Source organism: Columba livia, chromosome 7 (assembly GCF_036013475.1).
Source record: "Columba livia isolate bColLiv1 breed racing homer chromosome 7, bColLiv1.pat.W.v2, whole genome shotgun sequence".
Lineage (NCBI taxonomy): Eukaryota > Metazoa > Chordata > Aves > Columbiformes > Columbidae > Columba > Columba livia.
In genome coordinates, this window is record NC_088608.1 from 36,183,622 (window position 1) to 36,198,713 (window position 15,092).

The 15,092-nt window shown below is 51.0% G+C and overlaps 1 protein-coding gene across 1 annotated transcript in view; it reads right to left on the reverse strand.

The window, feature by feature from the left end:
* Positions 1-8,615: 8,615 nt before the first annotated feature.
* The window catches only part of SLX9 (SLX9 ribosome biogenesis factor), a 49,358-nt gene continuing 42,881 nt past the window's right edge, over positions 8,616-15,092 (reverse strand). The window contains exons 5-6 of the mRNA XM_065069363.1: positions 11,065-11,133; positions 8,616-9,263 (exon numbers count right to left, since the gene is read on the reverse strand). Of these exons, the coding sequence (XP_064925435.1) occupies positions 9,137-9,263; positions 11,065-11,133 (196 nt within the window). The 3' untranslated portion in view covers positions 8,616-9,136. The remainder of the gene's footprint in view (positions 9,264-11,064; positions 11,134-15,092) is intronic.

The following is a 15,092-nucleotide window of genomic DNA, read 5'->3' on the forward strand; positions in this document are numbered from 1 at the left end:
CAGCTGCGGCTCATTTGCCGCCAGTGTCACCAGCAAGGCTTGTGCAGCACAAGACGTCCCTGCGGGACGTGGGGTTTCGAGAGCTCAGATGACTGTGGGCTTTGCCAGAGCCACGGATTTCAGCAACAACCCGCTCTTCCCAGAAGTGTCGCCTGTGATTTCAGGGAATTTTGTCTGGAAATCTTGCCTTGCTGCCATGTCTGACCACCAGCTGAAGCTTCCCGCTGCTTTTTAATGGCTCTGTCTGCACCTTCTGCAGGCAACTTGTCCGCGACCTCTGGCCCAGAGAGCAGAGTCCGAGGTGAAGGACCCACGTTTCAGCATCCTGAGGGCGTCCAAGGCAGGGGTTGAATGCACCCCTGTGTGCTGGTCCTGCCATCCCCATGCATTGTTCTTGCAAAGCAATTCCCATCCCACACCCACCGCGTGGGAGCCACTTTGCCATTCATCCAGACCTACTTTTAGAGTCCTTGCCCTCGCCCGAGGGATGTGGTGGATGACCTGCCACCTCCTCCATCCCGTGCCACCAACCTGGGAAGCCTGAGCAGCAGATCCACACTTGGTAGTTTCCCCCGCTGCTGCCATATGGTCCTTGGTGGAGCAGCAGCCAAGCCGGGGGAACCCGCTTCCAAAGCGATGCCGCAAAAAGAAGGAGGAGAAACACTGTGGTCTGCAGCTCCCCACTGGAGCTGATGTTTCCATGCCACTGAGATATCAAATTGTTTGTTGTATAATTGGCGTTGGTTGCAAAGACAGAGCTCCTACTTTGTAACACGTGTGCCTGGATTCCTACCACCTTGGTCATACGTGATTGATTTTACGCATGTACAGATACCAGAACACGATACAGCTGCTTTGTAGATGGTCTGCAACACAAGTTTCTGAGGCCAGTGCATGACTGTAACCTTATCTGGGTGTTCCTGCTCCGGGGGGGGGATTGGACTGGATGAGCTTTCGAGGTCCCTTCCAACCCCTGACATTCTGTGATTCAACTGTGCCAAGGAGAGGTCAAAAAAAATTTAAAAGTAAAATTAATGTTGGGAATTAGGAGGAGAAAAAAATTGCAAGCAAGATCCAGCAAGAGTTATTAGGTACAAAACCAACATCTCTGGCTCAAAAATCCCAAGACACAGGCTGTGAGAGGCTGGAAAAATGTGGAAGAAGCATTGCTTGAACTGGTTTGCCACTTCCATTAGGCTGCCCACCATCAGCAACAGCATCCAGCCTGCGGCACCCCCGCTTGGCTGCAGCAGCCTGGGAGGCACTGGGCAGTGCAGAGCACCCCATGGGTTCTATGGGGGCCCAGGACCACCAACAGGCTTTGCGGGCTGGGGAACTGCTCAGTGAGTACAAGCTCCACCTTTACACTGAGGTGGAGGAACTTCGACAGCTTTGTAAGAGTTAAGTGTTCTTCCCATAGTAATACCTCCCTGCTCACAACCCTGCAAATGGGCGCATGAGACAGGCCAGGGTTGTTTTACAGAGTGAAGTGGGAGATGTTTAGATTAAACTTTGTATTGGTGAGCAGTGATTAAACATATCCAGGATGGCTGTAAAGTCACTCAGATTAAATATACCCAAAATAGCTGCAAACACGGTCAGGTCCCCTTGGCTGGGCACACCAACGCTGCACCCAGCAAGGAACCGACGGCCACGTCTCTGGTCTGTGATGCTGCTCATGCACTCATCAACCCACCGAGCAGCAGCCAGGCTTGCAGGAGGCATCAATGTCCCCTAACCCAGCCCAGTGCGGGGACCTGAGCAGCCCCCTCCTCCCGGCAGAGCCTGTGGAGAGCAGAGGGAGCAGCAGCATCCCCCGAGGAAGCAGCAATAATCCTTCTTGCCTCCCACCTCGCTCGTGCTGGTCTCTGTCTCTCAATACCTCAAACGGTGCCTGGTAAAGCCGGACAAACCAGACGTTTAAATACCAATCAAGTCTTCAGCTGCGAGAACAGTCTGTTCTCATGGCCCCTTCTGCCGTCTGTCTGTCTGTCTGTCCTCCCAGGCTGGCTGACCGTGGGACAAAGGGGTGCGTACGCCAGGGCGATTATCTCTTCCTCCACCTCCTTCTCCCGGAGGATATCCTGGCATCATCCACCTTCGCCTGCCCGGGTTGTGACATTTGTTCCCTTCCCAGCAGCTTCCTGTTTGGGACATTTCTTTGTCTCGGCTTCCTCTCCGACTTGTGCCACTGAAACCAATGCGACTGTGCCGGGAGCGTCAAGCAAATGAGGTATCGCACGCCACGTTTTGTGCTGTCGGCATCCTCCGCAGCAAACTGCATCCCACATGATCATCGGCCAGACCTGTCGGCTCATCACACCGAGCAGCAAATGCGCTATGACAGCCCCAGCACCACCAGAGACCCCACCATGCTGCTGTGGTTGCCACCGGCCACACTGGCATCTTGCTGCCTGTCTGGCTCACCCAGCAGCCAGGAGAACCTGCATTAGATTGAACTACAAAAATCCTCCTTGGTCTACGAATGCTGAGCACAGCGTCCACATCCCACCGCTGCGGTCACCCCCCTCATTGCCCCAGAGCAGCACAGCAACTGTCCCCTGGTACCATCGGGGCAACCGCGGCTCCTGGGATGACGAGCCACAACGAGCAGATCCAGGCGGACTTGTATGGTAACAGGAGCAGTTCACGCACAAACCACAGCGAGTTCACACAGGGTCACCAACACACCCAGTCTGGCATGAAACACTGATCTAAAAGCAGAGAGAAACCCTTAAATTATATTTTCATGCATCCCACTTGAAACCGAGTGATCTGGAAGATCGCCGAGCACTCGGACACAAAAGGTCTAAATCTCAACGACGCTCCTGGCCATGCTGTGTTCTGTTTATACTATTTAACAGCTTCTTCATAAGGAAACAATCGACTTGGTTAAGGAAAAAAGGCACCACAAAAATCCTCACCCTGCTGTTCAGCCCACAGAGCTCCACCAGCAGCATCGCTCTTGACGCTGGTCCCGGTTTGTGTTGCTGGAGCTCCTGCACCCGGCGAAGGGAAACCACAGAGCCGCACGCTGCGGCTCCGGCGCCAGGAAGGGACCGGCCGCAGGGAACTGAAGGCAACCATTTATTTTTGCACGGTTTTGGAAACACTTCCTTTAGCCTATAATGCATTTTTTCTCCCATCTGTATTTCTTATCGCCCTCAAATATTCATTTTTTTTTAACCACAAGTCTAACTTTGTTACATCTGTGCTTAGTAACTGTAACCTATTTCAACACTTTCTTTATTTTTCAAGGATGGAAGCAACGCTTTTTCACACCGAGTCCAGGTCCACAGGTGCCACCCCTGCTCGGTGCCGCTTCCACCCCAATCGCAGCTCCCGGGGGGCGACGCTGCCTTTTGCAGAGCAAATGGCTGAACAGGATTAGATTGCTCATCAAAATGAAAACGCAAAGCCAGGTTTAACGCCTCACATTGAAGCAAGCCACGCTTCAGAGCAGAATCAGCAGATAATTATCACGTCAGGGAAGAGTTAGCATTGCAGGGCATCATTTTCCCTTGCAAGGAAACAGTAAGTATGGAGATAAGGGTGATCCAATTAACCAGGCTTTGCGTGGATTTCCAAATGGCATGTGGCAATGCTCTTAGGCGCTTAAAGAATGCCCAAAAGCTCTTAAAGAAACTGAGCTGCTGTGGGATAAGAGGTAGAGACCTCCTGGGATTAGTAACTGGCTAAAGGTCAGGATGCGAAGAGCAGGACTGCATCACTCCAGGGAGGGCACTGGTGGAGGATCTGACCTGTCCTGCACCTCCCTGGGTGCTCTGGAAAAGGCCAGGACACAGCGAGGTGACAACAGGTCCTGGCAGGATGGCCACCAAGGGCAATGAAAGCAACAGACAATGGCTACTGCAAAAAGGTGATGGTGAAGTCTGTGCTTCAGGACAGGGACACGTGGCTTTTTGTGCTCAGCAGCAAAGGCTCCATCAGGTGATCCACCTGGCCCCTCTCTTGTGCAACATGTGGTGAAAGGAGGAGCTGCTGACGCCAATCTCACCTGCTTCCGAAACCACCACGCGGCTCAGCTTTCGCATGGTGTTGTATTTCCTCGGGTTCCCTGCTCCTGCTACATCTGCAGGAACCCACCTCGGGCTGGTTTCGGATGTACCTGTGCTGTAGATAAAGGGCAAAAAGAAACAGGTACGAGTGTGCAAGCAGCTTCGCAAAGTGTGAGAAATGCAAGGATCAGCTGGGGAAGAGGGAGAAATAACCCATGCAGGGAATGGGCTCACTGCACGTGCTGGGGTGCACAAGAGGGAGGACTGACGGAAAGTCACAAACACCGTGTCTCTGCTCTGCCACCCACATTTGGTTCTGCCCCTTTCCCTTCTGGGCTGGATGAAGTAAGAGTCACTTCAGTTGAAGCCTTTGTTGCTCCCTGGGCGCTGGGCTGGCCGTGCTCCTGAGGTGGGACTGCCCAGGACCATCTCCACGGCTGCAGGGATCCTGTTGTTCCCACCCCAAGCACCGCAACCACCTCTCTGGCCAACTGCCCAGGCAGAGCACGCAGGGGAGGGATGGAGGAAGGAAGTTCAGTGCTATTTGCTATTCAAAGGAAAAATCTGGCTTCCTTGTGCCCCGGGTTCTCCGTTTCCAGGAGTCACTGTGCTCACCACGCTCTCCCGAGACATGCTGGCCTGATGCAACCCCCGCTCCAGCAGAAAAAAGCACCATGGGCCATCGCTGGTACCATGGGAGCTGCAAGAGCTGCTATAAAAAAATAGCCCTTTGCAACCTGCCAACCAAAGGCACTACCCATGAGCTTCTGGTGAAGGAGAATCCCCTTCCACCCACCACTTTGCGTGCTTTGTGCGTAGCAGAAAATATCCACTCGTAGCACCAGATGGACAGGATACCCAGGCTTCTGCTTTCAGACACGGCTCCGTGAACAGCCTTCAAGAGCAAAATCACCAACAAAAAAGAAAACAGCTGCGAAAAGCAGCCCCAGATTTTTCCAGTCCTGAGTTTGCAGAGCATTCGCTGCTTACTCATTCTTTGCTAAGTCTAGAGCCGCCGGGTCGGGCCCCCACCCTCCCCTCCAGCATAACCACTCCGTACAGCTTGGAAGCTATTTTTTCCCACCATGCTATCTAAAAAGAAAGACAAAAAAATTGGCGTGAAAGCTTTTATCATCCTGAAAACATGCCAACTGCGAAGGCGACTCTGTGTCTCAGACGCCTGTTTCCTGGCAGATTTTAAGTCCTTTGCTCAACTGTTAGGATGGCGGGGGCAGGAGACGCCTGCAGCAGCCGGCTACAAACCGGAGTTTCAAACAGGCACGTTTCACTGCTGCTAAACACCCAGGAGAACAACATTTTCAAACAGCGGGCTCAGAGCTACACGCACAGCCAAATGACGGCGTCAGCCCATCCGAGGTAAAGAAAAAGGGTGAATGTGCTCAGGGTGATGCTGTGCACGGAGCTGGAGGGCTACCAGTGTGGGTGCAGCCATGGTGGTGTCACCCACCCGGGTGATGAGGCTTCAGCTCTGATAGTTCTCTGTGGTTTGAAAGGAAAGGATGGGAGCTGGGGCTGTTTATCCTGGAGAACAGGAGCTGAGGGGGAGACCTTATCACTGTCTACAACTGCCTGAAAGGAGCTTGGAGCATGGAGGGGGTTGGTCTCTTCTCCCAAGTAGCAAGTGATAGGACAAGAGGAAATGGCCTCAAGTTGCGCCAGGGGAGGTTTAGATTGGATATTAGGAAAAAATTCTTCACAGAAAGGGTTGTCAGGAATTGGAACAGGCTGCCGAGGGAAGCGCTGGAGTCACCATCCCTGGAGGGGTTTAAAAGGCATTTAGACAAGGTTCTTAGGGACATGGGTTAGTGCTAGAGTCGGGTTAGGCTACGGTTCCACTCGATTATCCTGAGGGTCTCTTCCAACTGAAATGATGCTATGACCCAGCAACCAGGCTGAGCAGGGGAGAAGTGCTGGCTGACTGCACTGTTGGTGTCCACATTTCCCGTGACGCACCCTGGTCACAACCACTACAGCCGATCACATAAAGGCACTGGGAAGTCCAGATGCAGGACGAGACACTGGACAGTCCCTGTCTTGATGCCACGCCTGAAAGATCCACACACACCCCAGAGCCCTTCACCCTGGTGATGCTTTTTGGGGGTCCAAAGTGCTCAGAACTGATTTTGCACACAGAAATCCCTTTTCCATTCCAGCCGCGAACTGCAGGCTCCCGTAGAAAAAATTGCACAGGATGAGAAAATGATGCAGTCCTGTTAGGCTTTGCTCTTTTAGAGATGGAAAACGGTGGTCTCTGGGGCACGAGACCCACACCAATATCTACCTTAGTGCCTATCACTAGCTCTTCCGCCAGCTGCGGATCTTCCCTGACCCTGCAATTCAGGCCATCCAAGCACTGATCCAACCTGAAGCCATTTGGAACCATCTATGAAAAGAAAACCAAGTAGTCTGGGAAGGCAGGAGTTGAGAGCCTTTCAGATTTGTTTTCAGCCTGGGGAGAAGTGACTGAGCAGAAACAGTTCTGGAACAAAGATGCGTGAGACAATCCAAGTAACTTTCCAGAGGCTTTAAAGGATCATCTCGCTCTGTGAAAAATAGATGGTGCCCAGGAAATTGGTGGTTGGATGAAATCACCAGTCAGGCTGGATCTCTGCAGAACACAGCCATGATACACCACATGCATCTGTGAGGGGAGGGATGTGGTCCCACCCGTAGCGCACAACCCAGGATGGCATTTTATAAACCTGCCTGTGGCTTTTCTCCAGCAGTTGCACCCATTGGTGACGGTGCAGAGTGACGCATCACCAATGTAACCTCATCTGGGTGTTCCTGCTCCAGCTGGGGATTGAACTAGATGATCTTCTGAGGCCCCTTCCAATCCCTGACATTCTGTGATTCTGCAATCACTGCTGCTGCAAAGGGAAGCACGAGGGCACAGCGCACCTGCTGCATGACCCAGCCGCACAAGGGCCCTCCTCGTGTGTCATGTATTATTTAAAAACCATAAGCCAAACAGAAAGCTGCAAAGCTCCTGCAAAATACAGAAGACAAGCAACAGAAGTCATCTGACACGCCATGCAAGCTGCCGCCTGTCCCCCCCACCCTCCAGATACACTTTTCCTTCCCTGAGTGCCCGGCTCACTAACAACAGGAGCAACCTTCATCCTCCTTTGTCCTTGGATGTCTTCACCTTCTTCATCTCTTGCTTTCCCTTTGTTTAAGCACAAGGATGGTGCCTTTCTCAGGAGGCAGCTAGCTACACACCAGAGTAAAGAGGTAAACAGTATGCTTGCAGAGAAAATCACCCTAAAAAACACAGCTTGGTCCAAGTCTTATTCACATCTTGGGCTGCTGGGAGCCACAAGCAGCAAGAGCAGCTGCAGGCCATGGGCATGAGGTGCTGTTAGTGCACAGACTCCACGTCCGACGCCTTGTTCTCCAGTGCAGTGCCCAGCCTGGATAACATGAGCAGGGCTGCAGCTGGAACGGGCATTTGGAGCTCAAAATCCAACACAGCCTAAAAGAAACACAATCAAATACTGGTAAGAGAGCCGGCAGGAACCAGACAGGAGGTGGGGAGATATTTCGAGCTGTTTGACCTCACCACAGCCCTCTGCTTTCCAGAGCCTGGGTCCCGCAGGGCATTACAGCACGCTGACTAACAGCACGGCAGCATCCACCCGCTGCCGGGGGAGAGAAGAGCCCTGCCAGCCCGAGAGCAGCACGGCCAGCATCTCTCTGTGGCCTCTGCCAGCAGGACTCTCTTGCCAGGCCTTGGGGGAGGAGCGGTGGCACAGTGACATTCCTCTAACAACCAGCAGCATCGGCAACAGCAACTGCCCCGCCAGGGCGAAGAGGCAGGCATTAGAAAAACTGCCTTTGTTCCACAGGGCCAGCCGAGAGGGAGGAAAAAAAGCAGCATTATCAGTGACAGAAGAGACAGGGATGATCAAGGCACCTGCCACTCCCATTGCGGTTGGTTTTAGGCATTACCTTGGGTAACTCACCTGCAGCTTCCACATTCTGTCAAGGCACCAGAGTGATTTTCTTTCTTAAAGGTTCCAGATGCTCCTCAGAGTTGACCTAACATAGGCAGGCTGCTTTGCCAGGACTAAGAAGCATCAGAAAACTTTCTGTATGGTTCAAAAGACGGCACTGAGATTTTAGGGTGCCAAATTGGGATCATCGCAAACAGGGAATGGCCCTGCCTTCAGGTGTCCCCATGAAAATTCACCGGAGTTTTGTGAAAATTGGTGTTTGGTAGAAGGCCTGCCCTTGCTGCAGCACTTCCCAAACCCAAACGCGTAAATGACCGGCTGAAGTTCAGAGCCTGCAGGCAGGACATGTTTTGGGACGCTTCCTATAGGGCAGGCCAAGCAGTGAACACAACACAGGCCAAAAGGGATCAGCATCACCCATGGAAAGCACATTCTTCCTGGGTAGGAGGAAGGCAATCTATGTGTTAGACGTGATCTGCAATGATTTCACATGGCTTCTGTTTCACACGGTTCACTGTACACATGGAAAAAATTCATTCTTTTAAGTAATTTTTCCAGTGATAGGAATAAGCTCATATTTCAATTAGTATTAACCAAAACAAGAGCCAGACAATCTCAGTACTGTGCGAAAGTGTGTTTATTTCCAAAGCTAAATTTCTCACATAAAACAGTGTCTCTGAACAGCAGCATCGGTCCTTACACAGATCTACAACAGCCCTCTGGGCTCCATGGCTCGTGGTCTCGAACCATCCCAACAAAGCAATAGGGAATCTCTTTTCAGAGCTGTCAGAAAGGGGAGGGAAACGGCAGAAAACAGATACATTGCCACTGGCACAACTCAAGAAATTGTGCCTGCTCACAAGAAAAGGCGTCAAGAGACTTTGCAGGGAGGTTAATGCCTGCACAAAGATCTCGCGGAACACCCTGCTCTCTGCAGGCTGCTTGCCAAAGAGCAGCCGCCACTGTCAGGAGAGAACTGCCTTATTCCTGCAGACACAAACCAGGACTGTTTGATTTAATAATCCGCTGAACTGCTTCCAAGGACTGAAGCGGCCGAGAGGTCATGTCAGTGATGTGCTCCTTTGCAGCGCGGAGCCCTCGCGCCAGCCCCAGCGTGCGCGTCTGGTCCCCGCTGACACCCTAGAGGGGTTTACCTTCCTCCTCCTGCCTCAGCCTCTTGGAGAGATGCTCGCTGATGGCCGTGAGGGGGTTGGCTCTGTACCTGGGATTGGCGATGACCACGTGAAACCGAGCCACTTCCTCCTCTCTGAGGAAAGAAAAACAACACACGAACGCTAAGTGCCTCATGCAAAAGGAACCGAGCAGATAAGAACAGAACTCACAAAGCAGCGGGTTTCTGTACAGACAGAATGATCCTGGATGCAAACGTCAGAAAGAAAGAGTGCAAGAAATAAACTTGATTTACCCAAGGGCAAAGCTCAAATTGCTGCCAGCTTCATGGGAGCCAGAGACTTGATCTCATGCCACAGAGACACAAACAATCACATTAGTGTCCAGCATCACTTGGAACTGTTTTTTTAGAGATTTTCCCTAGTAAATCAGAAACAAGAGCCTATGGGTGTCTGGTAAATCACTAAGAATGAAAACTACTTCAGAGTGCGCTAGCACAAAAGCAGATTCTGCTTTCAAGAACTCATCTACTCTTTATTGCTCAATGGCTTGGTAATCTTATGTGCAACATGAGTGAAACACCATGGGAGGAGCATGACAGAATCACCTTTGCATGCTTGGTCACAGCCGGTTGCTGTGGAAATAGTCTTGTCTTAAATAAAAGCAAACAAGCAGGGGAAGAACAACAGAGCGAGAGGAAGGAGTGTGGAAAAAAAAAACAGCGAGTTTTCACAACGTCACATCCATTGCAGCCTCCTCATCCCCCTCAGCCAGCCAGGCTCCCCACAGCCCAGCCAGACAAACACGTCCCCGTTCTCTCTGGACTGACTGTTCTCCTCAGCCTCAGTTGGAAGTTGAATGGCTCAGAACTGACAGAAATCCTGGAAGCAGGGATCACAGAGAGCAAACACTGCCAGATCACAGTGCCGAGCCCTAGCAGAGCTCTGCTGAGGGGAAACGAAGTTCTTGATCTGGTGGCAGCATAAAATATTCAACAGATTATACAGAGGAATATGGAGCTTTCAGACCCTTAACCAAGTCCAGGAATTATTGAAAAGCATTTAGTGCTTCGTTTTACAAGAAAAAGCTTGGCAGATGCCAACAGACATCTGCCCTTGTAAGGGATGCGCGGCACATAAGTCACCATCCCAGGTGGGTTCCAACAGAGCTGCTGTAGCTCCTGATGCTACACAGAGCTCCAGGAGCTCCTCACCTACACAACCACAGGAGGCTTTCCTGAAGGGTATCTGCTAGAGCTACGTGGGCCTGTCCTCATAAGAGACTCAGCCACAGCTGGATGCTGCAGCTGCAACTCAGCAAGCTGAGCCAAGGGACACACCACCTGGTTGATAGCCACACTGTCCATGCCGCACAGAGGGACACAGGACAGACACAGTCACTTGGTACAGCCAGAAATGACAACTGTGCCCAGGAGGAACAACATGACAGTTGCCGTGGGTTTGTCCTGAAACCCCACAGATCACACACAGGAGGCCCAAGCCATCGCTTTCTTTTCAATGAGACAGGAAAAGGGAACTCTTAAAGTAGCAAGTGCAGTTCCCTGTGCTCTCTTCACTTAGACTTTATATGAGACAGAAGCAGCCTTAATCCATTTAGAATTGACCAAATCTGGCAGGGACAGAGACTGAGGGACACCCACAAACATCTTGCACTATGTAAAGAGGAAAATCAAAGCTGCCACCTCTTCTAGGGACTTCAGGTGTGCAAGACTGAGACACAGGAATTGGTTGCCCAGAGAGGTTGTGTGATGTCCATCCTTGGAGATACTCAAAAGGCACGTGGTCCTGGGCAACCAGCTCTAGGTGATCCTATGTGAGCACGTGTGTTGGGCCAGCTGACTTCCAGATGTCCCTTGCAACCTCAACCAGTTTGTAATGCACAGTGGCGACTAGACACTCTGAGAACTGAGTACTTACAAGAGCCGGTGTTTCTGAGCTTGTTTCATCAGACAGAAGTCTGCTGGTTCTGCCTTTGCTTTTACACGGCTGTGGAGAGAAGAAACAAAATAAGTGAGTGTTACAGAGGAGCAGTAGCTTAGCAATTGCTGTGGAGATGGAAAGAGTCCAGAGATTCTGCATCTGCCTTCCCAGAAAGTGCAGGTAACTGTCCTGTATGGAAATTGTCCTGAAAGGCAATTATTTCCATAGCCAGACAGTAATGTAATTCCACCACATACAGACAACAGCTCAGGAGTCAGGACTAAATGGGCTAAATAAATGCACTAAATAGAACCCCGATCACTTAATTCTAGAAACGGTCATAAGCCGTCCGTTCCCAGATCACTTTCTGCTTATCACTAACCTCCAGGTCAAACCGATACCGTTGCTCAAAGATCCAATTGAACTTCCCCTCACCACCAGGTACACTTTACCTCTGCATGTCTCATGTTCCCTGCTAATGCTGTCGAACTCCAGCATTTACAGACACATCAGTTACAGACAGTGTCATGGTTACTCAGCAAGAAGAGGGAACCTGCCAGCCCTGCTTTGAGTCCTCTGGTGGGAGCACTGGGGTATAAGGTGTCTTTTATATTTTAAGATAAAGAAGGGCAATATTCCTTTTTCCCTGTGAACACATATCCTTGCCAAAGGCTTGCCAGGTTAAGTCAGCTGCAAACAAATTAGCTAAAGACAAAGCACAGAGCTTCAGCTTTTGCTACCAAACATAGGTTTTTAGAACCCACAAAGCTGCATGAAGAGGAACCTGTGGGACCGCAGGATGGTGCACAACGTGCAGCCGAGGCACAGCTGCAAGTGCAGACCTGCACTCTCTGCACCCACTTCTTATTCCTGGGCAAAGTCCAAGGAGAGCAGAGGTGTAATCCCATCCTGCATGTGCTGGAAGCACGTGGTGCCCCACGCCAAGCAGCGGCAGAGATTTACCACAAAACCAAGTGCTGGGCCCACGCAAGGGACACGCAGGAAGGGCAGCGACTGCTTTTGGGACTTTAAGTGCACAAGGGGAGCTGCTGGTAGAACTGGACCTTAGGGAAAGGAGACGAAACTTCCATTCTTCAGGACTACACAGATACAGAGAAACAAAACAGGAGAAGCAAGTGGGGGAGAGGGTCTGCCTCCCAGCCCTCTGTTGGGGCAAGGCTCAAGGAGGAATCTTCCCTTACTGGTGGGTGCTGGGGGCCAGGGCCTCCCCCACCTGGTCTGCCCCAGAGCCCTTGAGCTTTCTCAAGGTTAGGAAACAAAACAGTCCCTCACCTTCTTTTTAAGACAGCAGGAGCTGGTATAATGTTGGCAGAGTTACAGTGACCTCCTCTTGCTTCTTCCCTCTCTGACCAGCTACCCTCCATCCTTTTATTCTGCATTTTTCCCTATTCTTCCTTTCCTCCTCCTCCCTTGGTCCACATTTCTTCACCCCACTCATTTCGCCATCCCTCTCTACTCTATCAGCTCCTGCTCCTTTTCCCCATCTCTTCCCATCCTGGCCCATTTTACTTTTCCTCAAGGGGGATCCTGGTAGACCCAAGCTGCTGAGGGCTGCTCTCACCACTGTCCCAATCACATCCAATTTACCCTCAGCCCAGCACAGTGTTCCCCAGTATTAAAGCTCCCTGTCAGCCAAGACAAACCCAAATAACATGGGTTTATGTCAGCCAGCCTTTGCAGCACCGAGCTTGTGCAGGAAAGGGCAGCTGGGCAGATCAACACCTGCACGCTGATCCTGTACCCTTCAGCCCCTCTCGAGGCCAGCCTGGCACCGCCGGCATTGTTAGACAGTCTGAAAGCTCAGGAGGAATGGCAAGAACACACAAACAGCTACATGGCTGGGTGCTTCTGAAGGCAAAAGCCTTCAGAAGTTCCACTCAACAACTCTGCCCCACTAGTCCAGCAGTTTTGAAAGGCTGCTGCCTGAATTTCCCCCACCAAACTGCCAGCACGCTGCCTGCTCACTTGGACCGTGTTAGTAGCCCCGTTTCATTACACTTCATTGCCTTCATTCATTATAAAACAGAATAAAAACCTCACTGTAATGCTCTCTTCCCCAGCAGGAGATCAAATTCCTGGAGAATCTAATCTTTTATTAATAAGGCTGACAAATCACCAGAGTATTACCCTTCATTTAGGTAATGATTCAAATCCTATAAAAGCCTCCTCTGATTATTTCAAACGCTTATGCACATACATCCTCGTGCTGTCCAGGCAGCCAAAAGCCAGCAAGGGGAAGAAGAGCATGGTAGCTCCCTCATCCCCATACCAAGGGGTACCACACATCCTCCACCATGAAGTTTGCCATAGAAGAGAAGAGCAGTTCCAGCAGCTGGAAGGACCCTTTTGCCCAGTGTTGTGCCGTGAAGCAGCCTGCAGCAGACAGCCAGAGAGGGTAAGACCAAGGCAACTGTACAGCCACATCCTCTCCGGTATTTGCAGCTCAGAGACCTCGTGCCAGCTGTGGTTTGTATACGTGCAGTAAACTTCCATGGAGCTGTCCTCACTGGATTTGTCAGGTCTCACCTGAACCCACATGTTTCCCTCAGCCATGACACCCGGCAGCGAGGAGCTGTGCAGAGCACTTAGCCTCCTGCTTGCAGCGAACCAGCTACTCTCTAGCTGTGTTTGACGCCTTTTATTTCTCATACTGGAAAAGACAACAAACTACTTCCTAACCACAACTGCGGCGATTAGAACTGACACACACCAGGACGTAGACTGGGCTGCACGCACAGACATAGATCTTGTTCAGGAAAGAGCGCAGAGCCGGGCAGAGCAGAGAGCTGAGCCAGGCTGAGGCCTTTATTAGCCATTGACAATTTATAGGATTTACAGATACGGGCCTGGACTAACATGTTACATAAGATGTTTTTCCAATAATTGCTATTAAAAACATACCACACTGATGTTATGTTTGTTTCAGCTACTTTCCCGCTCATTCACAGACCAGGCACAAGAACGTTCACACATCACACATATGGGGGTGGTTTTACAACCCGAGATATCATTCTCACTGGCCTGGGCTATCACTTCTTACACTCATAAAAAACATACTTCTGTATAATCTGTCCAAGGCCCTTTAGCTGGAACTGCACATCCTGCTGTTCCCACGCACAACCGCTTGATCTTATAGACTATTACGTTCCCAAGTCTCTTTGCATGTATCTCATGTCCAGGCTGAGGACAGCCCACTCACTCAGTCACTCCTTGCACAGAAGCTGTACCAGACCCATCACCATCATCCTTGTCAGCCGTCTCTGGGCCTTTTCCAGTTCTACTCTATCTTTTGAGCTGGTCCAGGACAGCAGCGACAGCATGTATTTTAGACTATACATCCACCCAGGAGAGCAATACCAAAGGAAACACCATGCCTGTCCTCCCTCCCCTACACATACTTTCCCACCTGGGTCAGAGTTTCTTTCTGGGGCATCCAGCAAATCACAAGAGGGTTCATGGTACCTCCATCCTTGATCTGCAACTAAAGAAGAGGGTGCTTTGCCAGCCTTCTTGGCCATTCTCTAATCTAAATGCTTTCTTATTATGGTCAAAACAAGGTTCCAGTTCCAACACCTTCTGAGCAACTGGAAAGGAGGGACAAGCGTTTGTGCAGCATGCAGAGCACTTTTATTCTGCACGGGGGGATGCAAAAGCAGCTGCAACACTGGATGGTCACGCAGAGCACTACATTAAAAAGGAGAAAACATAAGGGCAACCAGAACCCACAGCTGGCTGGGATGGTTGAGACGTGGGTGTCAGAGGATCAAAAATAGCCCTTCTCTTCCAGTACAATAAAGGGAATGAAAACACCATCTTTCTGCTCTTGTCTAAAGTCACATTCCAAGCCAACAGGGTGAACAAAGAGTCTGGCCAGAGCGTAAAGCTCTGCTCAAAGGGCTTGAACTGCCCCAGGAGAACGCCTGGAGGTCTGCAAGGATGGAACAGCAGGCTGCAACGTGGCCAGAGGCTCATGCAGGAAGGGAGACAAAAATCCTTGCAGGCAG